Here is a 13506-nt window from a genome sequence, read left to right as displayed (position 1 = left end):
GGGCCAGGAGGCTTGGTGGCGGGCTGACTGGCAGCCAGAGCCAATAAGAAGTTTGCTGTGATGCGGATGTTCAACTCCTGTCGAGTGTAAACTGCCACCTGGATGGCAAAGAAACAACACATACAGTATATGACTAATGGGGAAAAAAAAAAAAAGATTATAGCCTCTTAATCCCTTACTGTTGCACTCGTCACTTGCAGTGGGCACCTGTTACATGCTGGATATACCGTGCTGCAAATGACAATGCAAAACAGAAATGTTTCTATTCACCTAACTCTGTTAATCATGACACTCCAGCAGACCTTTAACCACCCAACAACAATGTTGGACGCTCTGTGGTAACCTAGAGGCAAAATGCACCAATACTTTATGGTGCAGTTGTAAAACACATTATGCAAACAACCTGCCAAATACATTGAAAAACTATGCACAAGCATATTGTAGCTAACTGGTTCTGTCTGAAGCACAAAAGGTGCTCACAGTTCACTGCACTTTGTATGAAATTCACTGATAAATAAAAACTATTCATGGCATTTCATTGGAACGCATCCTCACATTACCTCCTAATGGTCTTGTCTGGTCTTCCCAGACAGACGGTCAGGGAACTTCAGCTCATTCAGAACGCTGCTAGTAGAGTTTTAACAAGAACAGGAGAACTAACCACATCACTCCTGTTCTTACACTGGCTACCAGTTACCTACAGAAGAGATTTTAAAGTGCTACTGCTAGTTTATAAATCACTTAATGATATGGGGCCAAAATACATGTCAAATCTCCTTGAAAAACAAACAAATCCAACAGGGCTGAGATCTCGAGGAAGTAGTCAGCTGGTAGAACCTCGGGTCAGAACCAAACAGGGTGAAGCTGCTTTTAGCTACTGTGATGCCCACAGATGGAACCTGCTTCCTGAACCTTAGATGTGCCCCAACTCTTCCACTTTCAAATCTCAACTAAAAACCCTACCATTTTCCTGTGCCTTTGATTGACTGGCTTCCACGCTGCACTTTCTGTCTACACTGTAACTGCTAGATTCCTGTTTCAGACCTTTTATTTTGTCTATTTGTTCTTATTCTCATTATCGTTTCATTTTCACTTAGTTTTAGCTGCTTTTAATGCTTATTGTTTTCCTTGCCTATATAAAGCACTTGCCTCCGTGTATGAAATGTGCTATATAAATAAAGCTGGCCTGCTTTATTTTTAGTCCCCAAAGCATTTGCACTTTACTGTATAAAGTATGCCATCGTACCCCTTGGCAACTTTTTGTTCTTAGTCATGTTGCCATCGTCTCACCGTCACATTTGTCCATATTTGAAAACTTAATAAAAAGTAAAAACCACTTTAATTCTGTACATATCATACTTTAATAAAATGTCTATTTTCAATCAATTCTTGTAATGTCTGTGATATTAGTAAAGTAGTACTACAATAGTTTATTTTTTTACGTCATGTTTTTCTGGGTAGTTCTGCTTGTTGTCTTGACCATGATGAAGTCCCAGTAAGGTCTAAACATTACCAGTTCAGGTAAAATGCAAGTTCAGGGGGCTATAGTCCAATTTGATGCCTTCAGATAAACAGCCACCCACATACAGACATGCATACACACCTTGAGAAGAAACTGTGGGTCATAGACAGAAATGTCCTTTGCCAGGTCTTTGATCCTGGTCCAAACACTCGTCTCTGAATCCCAGTCACTCTGGCCTGGAGATGTGCTCTTATTGACCAGGGAGCAACACACTGCATTCAGCAGGTGATACTAAACAGACAAGAAGACAAAGAGCGTGTGTTCCCAACTCAGAGGAGTTACAGTCACTTTAAATGACACAAAATAAGCACTCAAAAATACAATATGGTAGCTGTGATACAGAACAGGCTCAACATGTGAGGACAGCACCAAGAAAGATAAGATAATCCTTTATTGTCATTGTAACACGTACAACGAAATTTTAGAGTAACCTCCAGTTGGTACAGCAGAGAATATTTCTCTGAAATACTGTATATATGCGATGTAAAACAGGTCCTCATACCTTTTTATCCTTCAACTCCTCTTCAGTTTTTTCATTTTCTCTGTCAATCTCAGCAAATTCCTCCCATCCGATGGTCATAGTTTGTTCAAGTTCTTGGTTGTCCGACTCCATTTCCAGGACAGGTACTTCCACAGTCGAGCCAGCATCCTCCACCTCCCTCTCCTCTTCAGGAAAACCATCATCTTCCCCAGAATGCTGCTGATGCAGAAGAAGTCAGATTAAAAGAGTAATACTGCCAAGTATGATGCATCAAAAATTGTTTGTCAAAGATTTTAAATAAGAATGTATTAACAGTTGAGCTGAGAGAAATGATTAAAAAAGTAAAACAAATTAATAGTATTTCATGTACCATACTTGTGTCTTCAAAAGAGGGCTGCATCATTTCCAGTGTTTTCTCTGTGCCTTCACCCCCTCCATCATCCCTCTTCTGTTCTCCACCCAGACCATGAGGGATGAATGAAGGAGGAAGAGCAAAGCGATTGAGCAGAACAGAGCTGGGCAGGGATGTGGAAAGCAGAGACTCTTTAGAAACAGAAGAGGTCAAGGAAGAAGAGAAAAGAGGTGACTGGCTAGTTAGGAGCTTATTCTCAGTACTGAGGAGGGAAGTGGTGAGGGAAGGTGATAAGGAAGAGGCAGAGAGAAGGGAGGATGAGGTGGAACAGAGGCTGGAAGGCTGGAGAGAGGAGCAGGAGGGAGGTTGTGTTGCAAATTTTATGAGTGGAGAGCAGGCCTGGGACTTCAGCAAGGAGGTCTGACCTAAGAACTTATTCTCCAGACTTGGAGGAACATAGTTAGAAGACAGACTTCTCCCACATGTGGCCTGCTGCTGCTGCTCTCCTTGGGCCATGTTTTTCTGCTGCAAAGTCAACGCCTTCATCTCTATAGATAAACAACAGAGGGTCACATGTCATCCAAAGTTTAAGCCTTTCCTTTCAATCGCAGAGCTTCACAATCCTCGACTGCATTAATTATTCAGATAAGCAGTAGAGTAGCATTCCTTCAAGTGTTTGAATAAGCACTGTACTACTTTAAGGGCGTGTTGCTCAACAGAAGGTGTCAATAAAAAGTTTGGAAGTAGTTAGCACACAGCCCAACAATTTTTCAGTTTGAGCAGACACCAGGAGAACCATTAAGTTAAGGCAAAATGCTAAAATGTGTCAAGCACAATGAAATTCACTAATTCCCCATATACTTGGTGTTGGCTTATATCGCTGTAAACTGAATGTTTGGACTTGGGCTGCAGCCTAAAGCAAAATTAAAATACATAAATAAAATTTTAAAAAGTGGTGGCATTTTGTTGACAAAATGATTATGAAATGAATCACCAAAATAAATGGTTGCAACACTAAAAAGAGCAAGATGTTCTAGGTTGGTCCAGAGCTAAGTTTTTGGTTGCATCTCCTACTTTACCTCAGTAAATCATCAATTGAAATCTGTTCACATAAATGGCTGCTACACGACTGTGTGAGGTAAAAACTGGCATTTAAATATTAGAACGAAATTCAGTCACGACTATAATGACAAAACATGGATTTAACTGTTATAACCGAGACAAAACTCTAAACTAAACCTTAGTTAAGATATTTCCTACTAGTCTATTTCTTTGTAATGACTCAAGAGTTTACATAGGTGTGGTGGTTACCTATGTGCCACCAAACTAGACGGAAAAAACTCACCACAGAACCCACTTTAACTTCAGAAGCAAAGCAATGACTTTGAAGAAACGGTCCCTCTGATGTGTAATACTACCCTTTATAACACTGGGACGTTAGTGTCTGTTAAGCCTCATTAAGCTATATGAAGCTCTTACAGTACACTTCCTCATACAGCAACTGTTTCACTTCCTCATACAGCAGCTGCTTCACTTCCCAACATTTCTGATTGGTCATTATCTTATGTAGCATTTACCGTAATGACAAACATGTGGGCGCCTAGGTTCAACTCAGGTGTATGCTGTGGCTTCAAATGATCGAATCCAATAAAAAGACCAAATTAAACAATGTGTTAGTCGACTTCTCTTATCCCTCCGGGATAGCTAGATTTACCGCTGAGCACCAAGCCCACTAGTTCCAACCAAATAACACTTCACAAGCAGGATATGCAGTAAAGAGTTCTAAGTAAAAAAGTTCTCAAATAAGCTGGACACTACGGTATTTAGCGAATGTTAATCAAACGAGTAAATTGTGTAATTTTTGGGGACTATTTTCAGTCGTGAATTTGTACACATTTGACACATAGTGGATATTTTCGGGTAGACTGTTAGAATGACTAAAAATAAAATACAGTGCCCATGTTTACTGTATTGAAATAACATGTTATCCAGTGCAATTTGTGCCTCTTTGATATGTTTTATTGTTTGTAAGGGTACTCATCTATAGCATAGAGGAGTTAAGTTATTACTAGTCTTCGACTAAACAAAACCTGTCAGCGGGATCAATTTTTGGTTGGTTTTTGGTCTTTTTATGGGATTTATGAGACTTTTATGGGATTTGTTGACAATAAGAAAGATACTGAATACCACAAGACATAACTGAAAAAAACCTTAGAAAAAAAATACTATGACCTGGATGACTGAGAATCTGCACACACAAGACTTAACGGTTAAGGAAAAAAAATTATTCATGAAGGCAACAAACAAACAAACAATAATAAACAAACACAATTATAACAGCATTGTTTAATGTTCACAATTCTTTCAGCTATAGATAAATTGTGTTACTTGATACGGTCAACACAGATAAATGTTGCTTTTTGTTTATAAATGTTGATTTATGGCTAAACATTTGGAATAACAAAAAAATAATTCAAACAATTGAAATAAAATAATATCTGAAGGGACAAATCAAATAAGACTGAGAATCCCTAAGGAGAAACGAGTACCACTGTTTGAGGAAAATAGTCTTGTTTTAATTTTTTATTGGTTAAGGTTACAAAGTCCTCGCGTGACGTTACCGTAACTGTTTGAGTACGGCTTAAAAGAGGAAGCGAAAATGCTGTATTTCCGCTGCAGCAGCGAGAACGGGTATGTGAAAAAAGAAAAGAAAATGTGGATCGAAAGGATAAATTGAGGCCGGAGAAGGACCGTTGAACTACAAATATCGTATGCGTCGAGTCAGGTCGACAGGCAGGTCATATTGTTTAAAGTTCCCTATCGAATATTTCACAGTGTAAAGGGTCTTTTCGAGGTGAACTCGTCCTCTTCTCTGGTGGTTCGCTTTAAGGAAGCAGTAGCTTGGCTAGCCAGCTGAATAAGCTAGCCTGCTAGAGATGGGGACGAGAGCAAGTCGCCTACAGGAAGAGCCGCTTCCCTCTCCTTTCGGAAAAGACGGTACAAAGCGGGATTCCTATCGGCGACCCCGCTGCACCAGGCCCACCAGCCTCGTGGTAGACTTCTCCGGGAGTTTCGAGGACACGGAGGTCAACCGGAGCCGATCGGAGGAGGGCAGTGACTCGGATTTGGGGCAGCATGGGGCGAGTGCCGACGGTAGCCCCGCTGACCACCACAACATCCCCTCTAGCATTAGCCAGGCGTCACCTACGGACGACAACAACAGCGAGGGGAAACCGGAGGAAGACGGGAATATAAGTCCTGAAGCTCCCGTCGACGCGGAGCCGCAGTCTGGACAGGAGACAGGCCGCACGCCCTACCGCACTTTTTCCGAGCGGCTATCCGGGAATCGGCACTCTTCCACCCGCAGCGTCACCGCAAGGTCCGCCCGAGTCCGAAGCACACACCAACGTCCAGTGTCAGAGGCTTGGATCGGCCTCTATCGTGTTAACAACCGCCATGGCAGTAAGTCAGCGTTTTTACACATTGCATTAGTCTTTTTTATTTTGTTTTTAAATAAATGCCACTCAGTATTTGTCGCATATACGGCACTGGTTTCCATCAGTGATGGTTTGTACAGGAATGTGACATTTTAACAGAAGTTGGATGGAAATCATGATTGTGTTAGAGCTAGGCAATATCAGTAAATTTAAATTACGGAATATATCATCAAATGTTACGGAATATGTTTTGATGTTTTCATGAGACATGAGTGGGTGACTTGTGTTAATAAAAATAAATAAATAAAAGTAATATAGGTTTGATGGCCAGGTAGTAGGTAGGAGTATTCACTGTCAGCTTTCTTCAGCCGTGACTGTAACAAATTTATGAAAACTGTCAATTCACTCCAGAGCAGCCTAAGAAAATAAATATAGATATCAAGCCTTTTATCACACTATGAATTTTGTCCTAATGTCTACCAATGCAACCCTCAACCTGTCCACTCTGAAATGAAAATGGATTTTCTTAAAGAATTTACATTCCTGAACAGCTAATCTCTTTTCCTGTGCTTGCATGCTACGCTGACTAAAATGATCAGAGACCCTATTGTATGAAGCAGAGCTGTGGTGAGACAAGTTTTTTGCTTCAAGGCCTACTGACAGTGGGCGGCAGTGGTAAATTATGCAGCCTGCAAGATGAAAACATGAAGCAACCAACTACCTTTTCTTTAAAGTGCTTCAGAAAGGGAATATGAGTTTGCAGAGGAAGTGAAAGTGCACATTGGATAGTCAAATACACAGAGACGTGACATCTTGAGCCAAAACACAACAGTGTGGTGGGTTTCCGAGGCCAGCTCTCTATCGAGTGTAGTGAAATGGGTCACAATTTCACATGCCCGCTCATTGCTGGCAGCAGGTCCTAGATGATGGAGGAGAATGTAGGGCAGCAAGGCATCATTTCTGCCGGTTTGTCCTATCAACAGTTGGCTCAGTCACTGGTTTGTGTGGTGGCTCCAGTCAAATAAAGCTTCTACTATTTTGGGTCAGTTACACATGAGGTAATGTCATTCACACTATCTCCAGGATGACAATACAGCCTTCACACTGAGTGATTGTGTTTCAGTCCACTCTGTGGTTTGTCAAGCCAGGCTGTGTAAGTATATGTCTGAACAGTACTTGTGCTCAGTGTGATGTGAACATCATCTATTATTTATATCTCTCTTCTGTGACGTCTGCTCTGTGCAGATATCCGTTGCCCTTTCTGCTCAAAACCTTTCCCAGGGGGTCGGATTGAGGATCACCTGTTGAGCTGCCTCACATCTCCTCCCCTACCCTACAATAGTAAGTGTCACACCACAGAAATGTTCTGATGGCTGTCTTCTGAACATGCTGGAAACCACAACGGTTGCTCTGTGTTTGTGTTCACAGCGGATGTGCTCAGTAAAGACAGTGGCGAGTGTTCCATCTGTTTGGAGGATCTGGTACAGGGAGAGACCATCGCTAGGCTGGCTTGTCTCTGTGTCTACCATAAGAGGTAACAAACTTCAGTTGAAGCTTTATAATAAAATACTGGCAGACAAAACTGTTAAGAGAAGGGTAAAAATGCAAGGCAGTGCAGGTGAGATTAAATGCCTCCAGATTTGAAAAAGTGCTGTAATGGGGCTAAGGTTTTAGAAAATAAAGAGCAAAAATAATACTGCACTTTTTTTTTTTTTAAATGATGTGGTCTTAAAATCTTGAAAACCATGCCTGAGGGACCATCATCTGCAACAAATGTGATCAGTGAATGAGAATCTGTTCACTTTATGAAGCAAAAGAAAGCTTGTGCTTCTGTCCTCGTGACATCTTATTTTACAAGCGAGTGATGCAAATATTGCCAACAGTGCTGAGCATGCTTTGTAGACTTGCATGTGATTTGTAGTAAATGGACTGAAACGCGCATAAACACTGGTGGTCCTTTTTAACAGCTCCATGGTCATTTTGCTTATAGCAGTCTTTGCTAACAAACTGGCAGATCTGTGCTACGTTTAATTAGAAGTAAGGATAATGCATTTGTCTACAAGGTTGTGAAAGCTCTTTGGTTTTCCCAACTTCCAAGCAGCTATTTATTCTCTGTAATTTCAGTGCTGTATGAGAACAGACATGCTAAAACTTGAAATTTACCAAGATTAGGTCATCATCACAGTCAAGATCCTGCCTGCTCTTTCTTTTTTTTTTTGGAAGAAATGTCATCAGTATGTGTTCAAACGGTTGCAAGTGGAAACTGATTTTAAAATCCACAAACTTGACAACAAAAAAGGCAATGGTGATGGATAATCTCCACAAAGTTGAAACTTGGATTAAGTGGCAATGTTATCTTATCTCAGATAAAGTATCAGTACATGTCTGTCTTTCTCACATGGTCATGTAAGCTTTTAACACAGTTTGTAGGTGTGGCTGTTGGACAATGTAACTGACGTTTTGTTCCACCTGGTTGAGATTAGAAGTGTGCATCTATACTGGAACACCAACAAAAATGATTATATTTATGTAGAGCTGCAACTCAGAGCCCTTAAGAGAAGAGTTACGACATTGAGGGGTCAAAACAGTAGCAGGTCATGTGATTAATGTAATGTCAAATACTTCTACATAGCTGAGTCAGATCCGCTGTTTTCTGTAGGGAACAGCGGGATATATCAACAAATTAGGCCACTACCTTTAATGACTTGAACAGTCTTTCAAACTAATTCTGTGTTCTTCTGTTTATAGATAGCTCAGCTAGGTACCTAAACATGTTTTGACATACTGTATGTCACAAGTAGAATTATTGCTTTTGGTTTCAGCTTCTTACTTTAGAAGATAGTAGCCAAGTCAGTGTAACTTTATGGTAATGCTCCTAATTCAGCATTCCCATGATCTGGGGGGGAAAAGGTCATACAGTCACTGGAGATGTCGTCACTCTCCTTAATCCACTTTGGTAGTACTAGCCCATCACATTTCTCTCATCTTATCTCTGGTCCTGTTGATTTTAAGAAGTCAGCGAGCCCCTAAACTTACTCACACCCTGCTGCACTGATTACATTTAGTTCTGTTTCACACTGTCAGTAAGTGGATTAAACCTTGAAGGAGACTCTACTATCAAAAACCCACCATAGAGGTTTTGGCACATTAACATGAGTTAATCAAAATGCAACGTTTTGATGTCCCCTGCTCTTTCTCCCTGTAGCTGCATTGATTCCTGGTCTAAGGTGAAGCCCTGCTGCCCTGAACACCCCTTCAACTGATTCACGGGTCAGATGTATTCCGCACAATATCCAACCCGACTCAGGTACTTGTACGACTTGCTCTCTGACTCAGCAGTAGGTATAGCAATGCTATTGTTAAGCTCCTTTTAGACATGATATCCAGGAATTTGTGAGCTACATTTAACCATGTACCAGCTAGCAATGTTAAGTTCTTTTTCTTTATGCCCAATTTCATTGCCTGCCAGAAATATATGCCATGAGAGCTAGAGAGTGAGCAACGGTGGTCAAGCGAGCTATATAGTGAATGAAGAGAGGGAGACGTGTCAGCACGAACAAAGCAGTGAAACAGAGAAAATGTTGAGTGGTGTTCTGTAGCGCGGTCACCGTTGACAGTTACAGGCGATTTGACCACTTCAGTTCAGACATGTAGCCAGTTGGAACCTAGCCGGCTATTTGACTAGGTCCGACCAAGTAAAACTGCTAGTAACACTTTGCCGGCTTCGTGACTGGGGACTTTCTTCAGACATGAAATAGAAGGCAAATTCCTTGCTAGGGTTGAGGATATGTGTCTGAAAGCAGTTTTAAGAGAACACAAACGCATCATCCTTATCACACTTTTGACAAAATAACTAGAATCTAAAAAGTGTCACTGGAGTAGCTTATTGCTGTGAGTCTCCTGGACTACACTAGACTAATTAAACAATACACTAGGATAACTGTCATCTACACTCACCAGCCACATTATTAGGTTAAATTCACACATGGTTACTCATGCAAACACTACTGCATAGTTACAGCTGTGGACAAGGACTAGGCAGGACTACTGTGTGTCGGCTTTCAAGGGAATTATACTGGCATGATACTGAGATACTGTTATCTTTTTACAAAAATCTTAAAACAATCGCTGCAGTGTGCATTACTTTGCCTAAAAGCCTTTTTTTCTGCTCTTACAGGAGACTACACTGAATCCCAATAAAATCCCAATAAAATGTGTAATTGAACAAATAAAAGCTGACTCCTTCTCTGATGCAAACCTGTATTTGAGTGGAGAACAGACAATCCCAAGAGGAAGCTACAGTTAACGACACCCAATGCTCTCCATTTGGATCAGTCCTTTTGATCTTGGTCTCCGCCAACAAAAAAAAACAAACAAAAAAACAACCCACGGTTCTGTCTAAACTGCAGTCAAGACCCTTACTGGAACAGAAGCAGAGGGGTTCCTTTTGACTTGATTCTGCAGAACATAAAAAAAAGTCAAAACGTATCCTCCCAGAACAATGATGGAACTCGCCCCAGAGAAATTTCGGACCTGGGGAGGAACACGAAGAAAAGTTTTAACTGTGACTCTGAGTTCTTTCCTGTGTATTTGTCCTCCCTCTGAATGGGTTTGGTCATTTTATCAAGTATTTTGCAAAAAGAGTATTGTTCCATGTCACGCATCGGATGAATGTTTCCTTTCCTTGGCTCAACCCAAATGAACCAACCTCACACTGAAAGCGTGAACTGTTACCACGTAAACATGGCTTTATTCTGAACTAGCTGGAGGAGGAGGGCTTGTTTTTTGGTGAATGGGGGCTGCCGTTACTAAGTGTTTTCCATTTTTATTACCTGTATACATTTCAGGGGAAGTCTGGGGGCTAATTGTTTTATTATAATTATTTTTTGCTTGAGTAGGTCAGTTTCTTGTAGGTGTTTGGTTGGCACAGAGTTAAATGTGCTGCTACTTGGTGAGTGTTTAGGAAGGTTGTAGGTATTTCATAGGGCCAAAGTAGCGCTGGTGTTGGCACAAATTTCAGCACTTTTGTCCCTCAACGCTGGTCTGGTATAAGGTTGTGTTTGTATGTGTTTTGTAACTACAGTCACGCTGGCAAACATCCTGTTACATGTGGCATTGGTACGCAACATGGCGGCTCACCTGGTCCTGTTGGTCGCAGTTTAAATGTGGTTTGGGTCTGTGTTGGTTTTTTTTGTCCCCCTCCTCGTGGCAAAACTCTGGGGTGTAGTCCAGATTTTTGGACCGGACCCCCAGGCTACAGTTTTGCCATCTGGTTACGCATAAAGCGGGAGGGATAAAGGGACGAATGGATTGAGGGATGTATTTTTGGGGCATGTTTACACCATGTGGCATGCGCCTCTATCCCCATCACTGCAGGCTATGGACAGCTGATGGTTAAGTATTACATAACTAGCCCTCTCCCCTTTTTAAGAATTTTCGATGTTATCTTATGATTATAGGTAAATGTGTTAAATGGTTTTCCTTTGCCTTTTTGGTGTGTTGATTGCCTTTGCTGCCTAGTGAAAGGGTTCATGTGCATGTGGGTATTGTAGTGTTTTTAGGGCTGAACTGAGGTTGAAGCCCAACAGTAAGGCTGCTCAACAGATGCTGTCTGATACTGGTTGCGCACAGGCCAGAGGAAACTGGGAAAGAACTAAAACATAAATTGATTGCTTTGGCTGTCTGCTCCATGTGTTACAGTGGTATGGATCCGTGCAGAGGTCAGGCTGGTGCACAGGTTTTCTACTGGCTAGCTTGGCCACCCCAGCCTTGGTTTTATTTTTTTGTCTCATCCCTGGTGTTTTGCAGTCTGAGGTGCTATGACTCATCCTGCTCCTAGAGGGCAGCCCTGTGCATGTTTCTCAGTGTCTGTATTAGAGAATAGAAAAATGATGCCAAAAGTCTGTGTGTTGGAGGCATTATGTGAGAGTGTGGACCATGAGATGCATTGATCATTAGATGTTACAGTTGTTGTGGTTAAGTTATGATATTGTATTCTTTGGAGGGGTGTTTGGGGAGGGGTTGGTAGTGGTGGTTTGGTTGTCCTTTTTCTTTTTATGAAAGGCAATCTAAAACCCCACATTAACTCATTTACTTTCTTACCCCCTCTGAGCTGTGTGATGCAATACCTCAATTTTACCAATGCCAACTAAATGCTCTGTGTGCAAACCAGCTCCTCTACAACCGAAGATGGTATTTTGTATAGGAAAGTTCCTAAATCTTTGGTTTTGAATTGCAGGGCACCGATCCCCTGTGTGCTCTGTGCTTTGACACCAATGTTTTAGATGAGAATGCTTGTCAGAGTCACCACAGTGGTATCTGCATCCCCAAGATGGACAATCTGCCTTTACTCTGGTATAAAAACAAATTGAATTTTATTTATTAAAGTGTAAATATATAATGCAATTTAAGAAATGGCTTGGTCTTTGTCTGTTCAATATACTGTTTCTTAAGCTCCAATCTTTTGTATGTCTCAGACTGTTTTTATATGTATTTTTTACAATAAACATGTGTGAGATGTTTTGTGAACGTGTCAGTGATGGTTTGTGCCATTCAGTGAGACCTACACACTGTGCTGCAAACTTCTATAGTAATGACAGCACTTAAAGAACAGTTACTGGATGATATAGGCCCACAAACTACTTTTTAAAAGAAGTGTACCCCACTTTTTTATGTAGCTACTTTTAGGTGCTAAAATGGTAAAGATTTGTGCAGCACACCACAATGTTTGTGTAACCATGTTTTAATCAGCTCAAATATTTCAATACAATCCACATTTAACTTTTAAAATGGATTATTTTACATGTTTTCATCTCATCACACCTGGATTACTGCAAGAGCCTTTTCACCTGATTGATTCAAAAATCAATTTTTTGACTGCACTCTGTCCAGAACTCAGCTGCTAGGCTTTTATGCAGAACACGATGCGGTCGCATCACTCATGTTTTAGCTTCTCTGCACTGGCTCCCAGTATGTTTTAGAATTTATTTTTAAATGTTATTACTTTTAAGCCCCTGCATGGCCTCTCTTCTAGCTACATCTCTGACCTTTAAGTACTGTGTATGCCTTTTGTCTGTTCTAAGGGCCCAGCTGAACAATAAAGGGGACAAGGTGTTTACAGTCAGGGCCCCAAAGCTCTGGAATGCCTTGCCTGACAAAGTCAGGTGAGCTAAGTCAGTAACCGCTTCTTAAAATGTACTTTTAACCTCTAGAGTCCCTGCGTCCTCATATGAGGACCGCACATTTTGGGTTTCCTGCACCATATACTTTATTTCTCCTCAACTTAGACCTGTTGTCCTCGTATGTAGACACTTTTACCACCATCTTGTGGTAGGAAAAGCACATTACATGTGTTACTATAATTCCAAGATGGCGTCGATCTCAGCCAAGATGTTCTACAGCCGAGCCCGAAATAAAAATGGACAAGGTACAAAACCTAAAAACATTTCATGGTTGAAACCTGCTAATTTATGCTTTTTAATGTCTGTAGTTTGAGATGGTATATAAATTTGACATCTTTTAGCAATAGTAACAAGTTAGGAGGCTTCTAACTATGAAGTACTCGTTTGAGGACATTGGGACCATGTTAATACATTGTCTATGTAAAGGTGTAAAAGTAATGACACATGGCTTGGGAAGATTTGTGAAAAAAACGAACAGTTTCCACTAAATATAAATATAAACAGTTGTTGCATGTGGTACACATTAGTCTACA

At 41.0% G+C, this 13506-nt stretch overlaps 3 protein-coding genes across 4 annotated transcripts in view; 2 read left to right on the top strand and 1 right to left on the bottom strand.

Moving 5' to 3' along the window:
• LOC109951562 (telomerase protein component 1-like) overlaps positions 1-3886 on the bottom strand; it is a 6517-nt gene extending 2631 nt beyond the window's left edge. Inside the window, exons 1-5 of the mRNA XM_020586131.1 lie at positions 3701-3886; positions 2374-2903; positions 2025-2222; positions 1604-1753; positions 5-98 (exon numbers count right to left, since the gene is read on the bottom strand). Coding sequence (XP_020441787.1) covers positions 5-98; positions 1604-1753; positions 2025-2222; positions 2374-2901 — 970 coding nt within the window. The 5' untranslated portion in view covers positions 2902-2903; positions 3701-3886. The remainder of the gene's footprint in view (positions 1-4; positions 99-1603; positions 1754-2024; positions 2223-2373; positions 2904-3700) is intronic.
• Positions 3887-4996: 1110 nt separating this feature from the next.
• Positions 4997-10177, top strand: LOC109951582 (E3 ubiquitin-protein ligase znrf2). Its single transcript, XM_020586157.1, has 5 exons — positions 4997-5817; positions 7038-7133; positions 7221-7326; positions 8998-9099; positions 9970-10177. The coding sequence occupies exons 1-4, from the start codon at positions 5292-5294 to the stop codon at positions 9053-9055; spliced, it is 786 nt and encodes a 261-aa protein (XP_020441813.1). The 5' UTR covers positions 4997-5291; the 3' UTR covers positions 9056-9099; positions 9970-10177.
• A 2905-nt stretch (positions 10178-13082) lies between these two features.
• LOC109951574 (protein lifeguard 1) overlaps positions 13083-13506 on the top strand; it is a 9316-nt gene continuing 8892 nt past the window's right edge. For both annotated transcript variants that reach the window (XM_020586148.1, XM_020586146.1), the window contains exon 1: positions 13083-13218. The gene's annotated coding sequence lies outside the window, so the exon portion shown is untranslated. The remainder of the gene's footprint in view (positions 13219-13506) is intronic.

This window comes from Monopterus albus, unplaced genomic scaffold (assembly GCF_001952655.1).
Source record: "Monopterus albus unplaced genomic scaffold, M_albus_1.0 scaffold396.1, whole genome shotgun sequence".
Classification (NCBI taxonomy): domain Eukaryota; kingdom Metazoa; phylum Chordata; class Actinopteri; order Synbranchiformes; family Synbranchidae; genus Monopterus; species Monopterus albus.
This window is presented reverse-complemented; position numbering and strand designations above follow the sequence as displayed.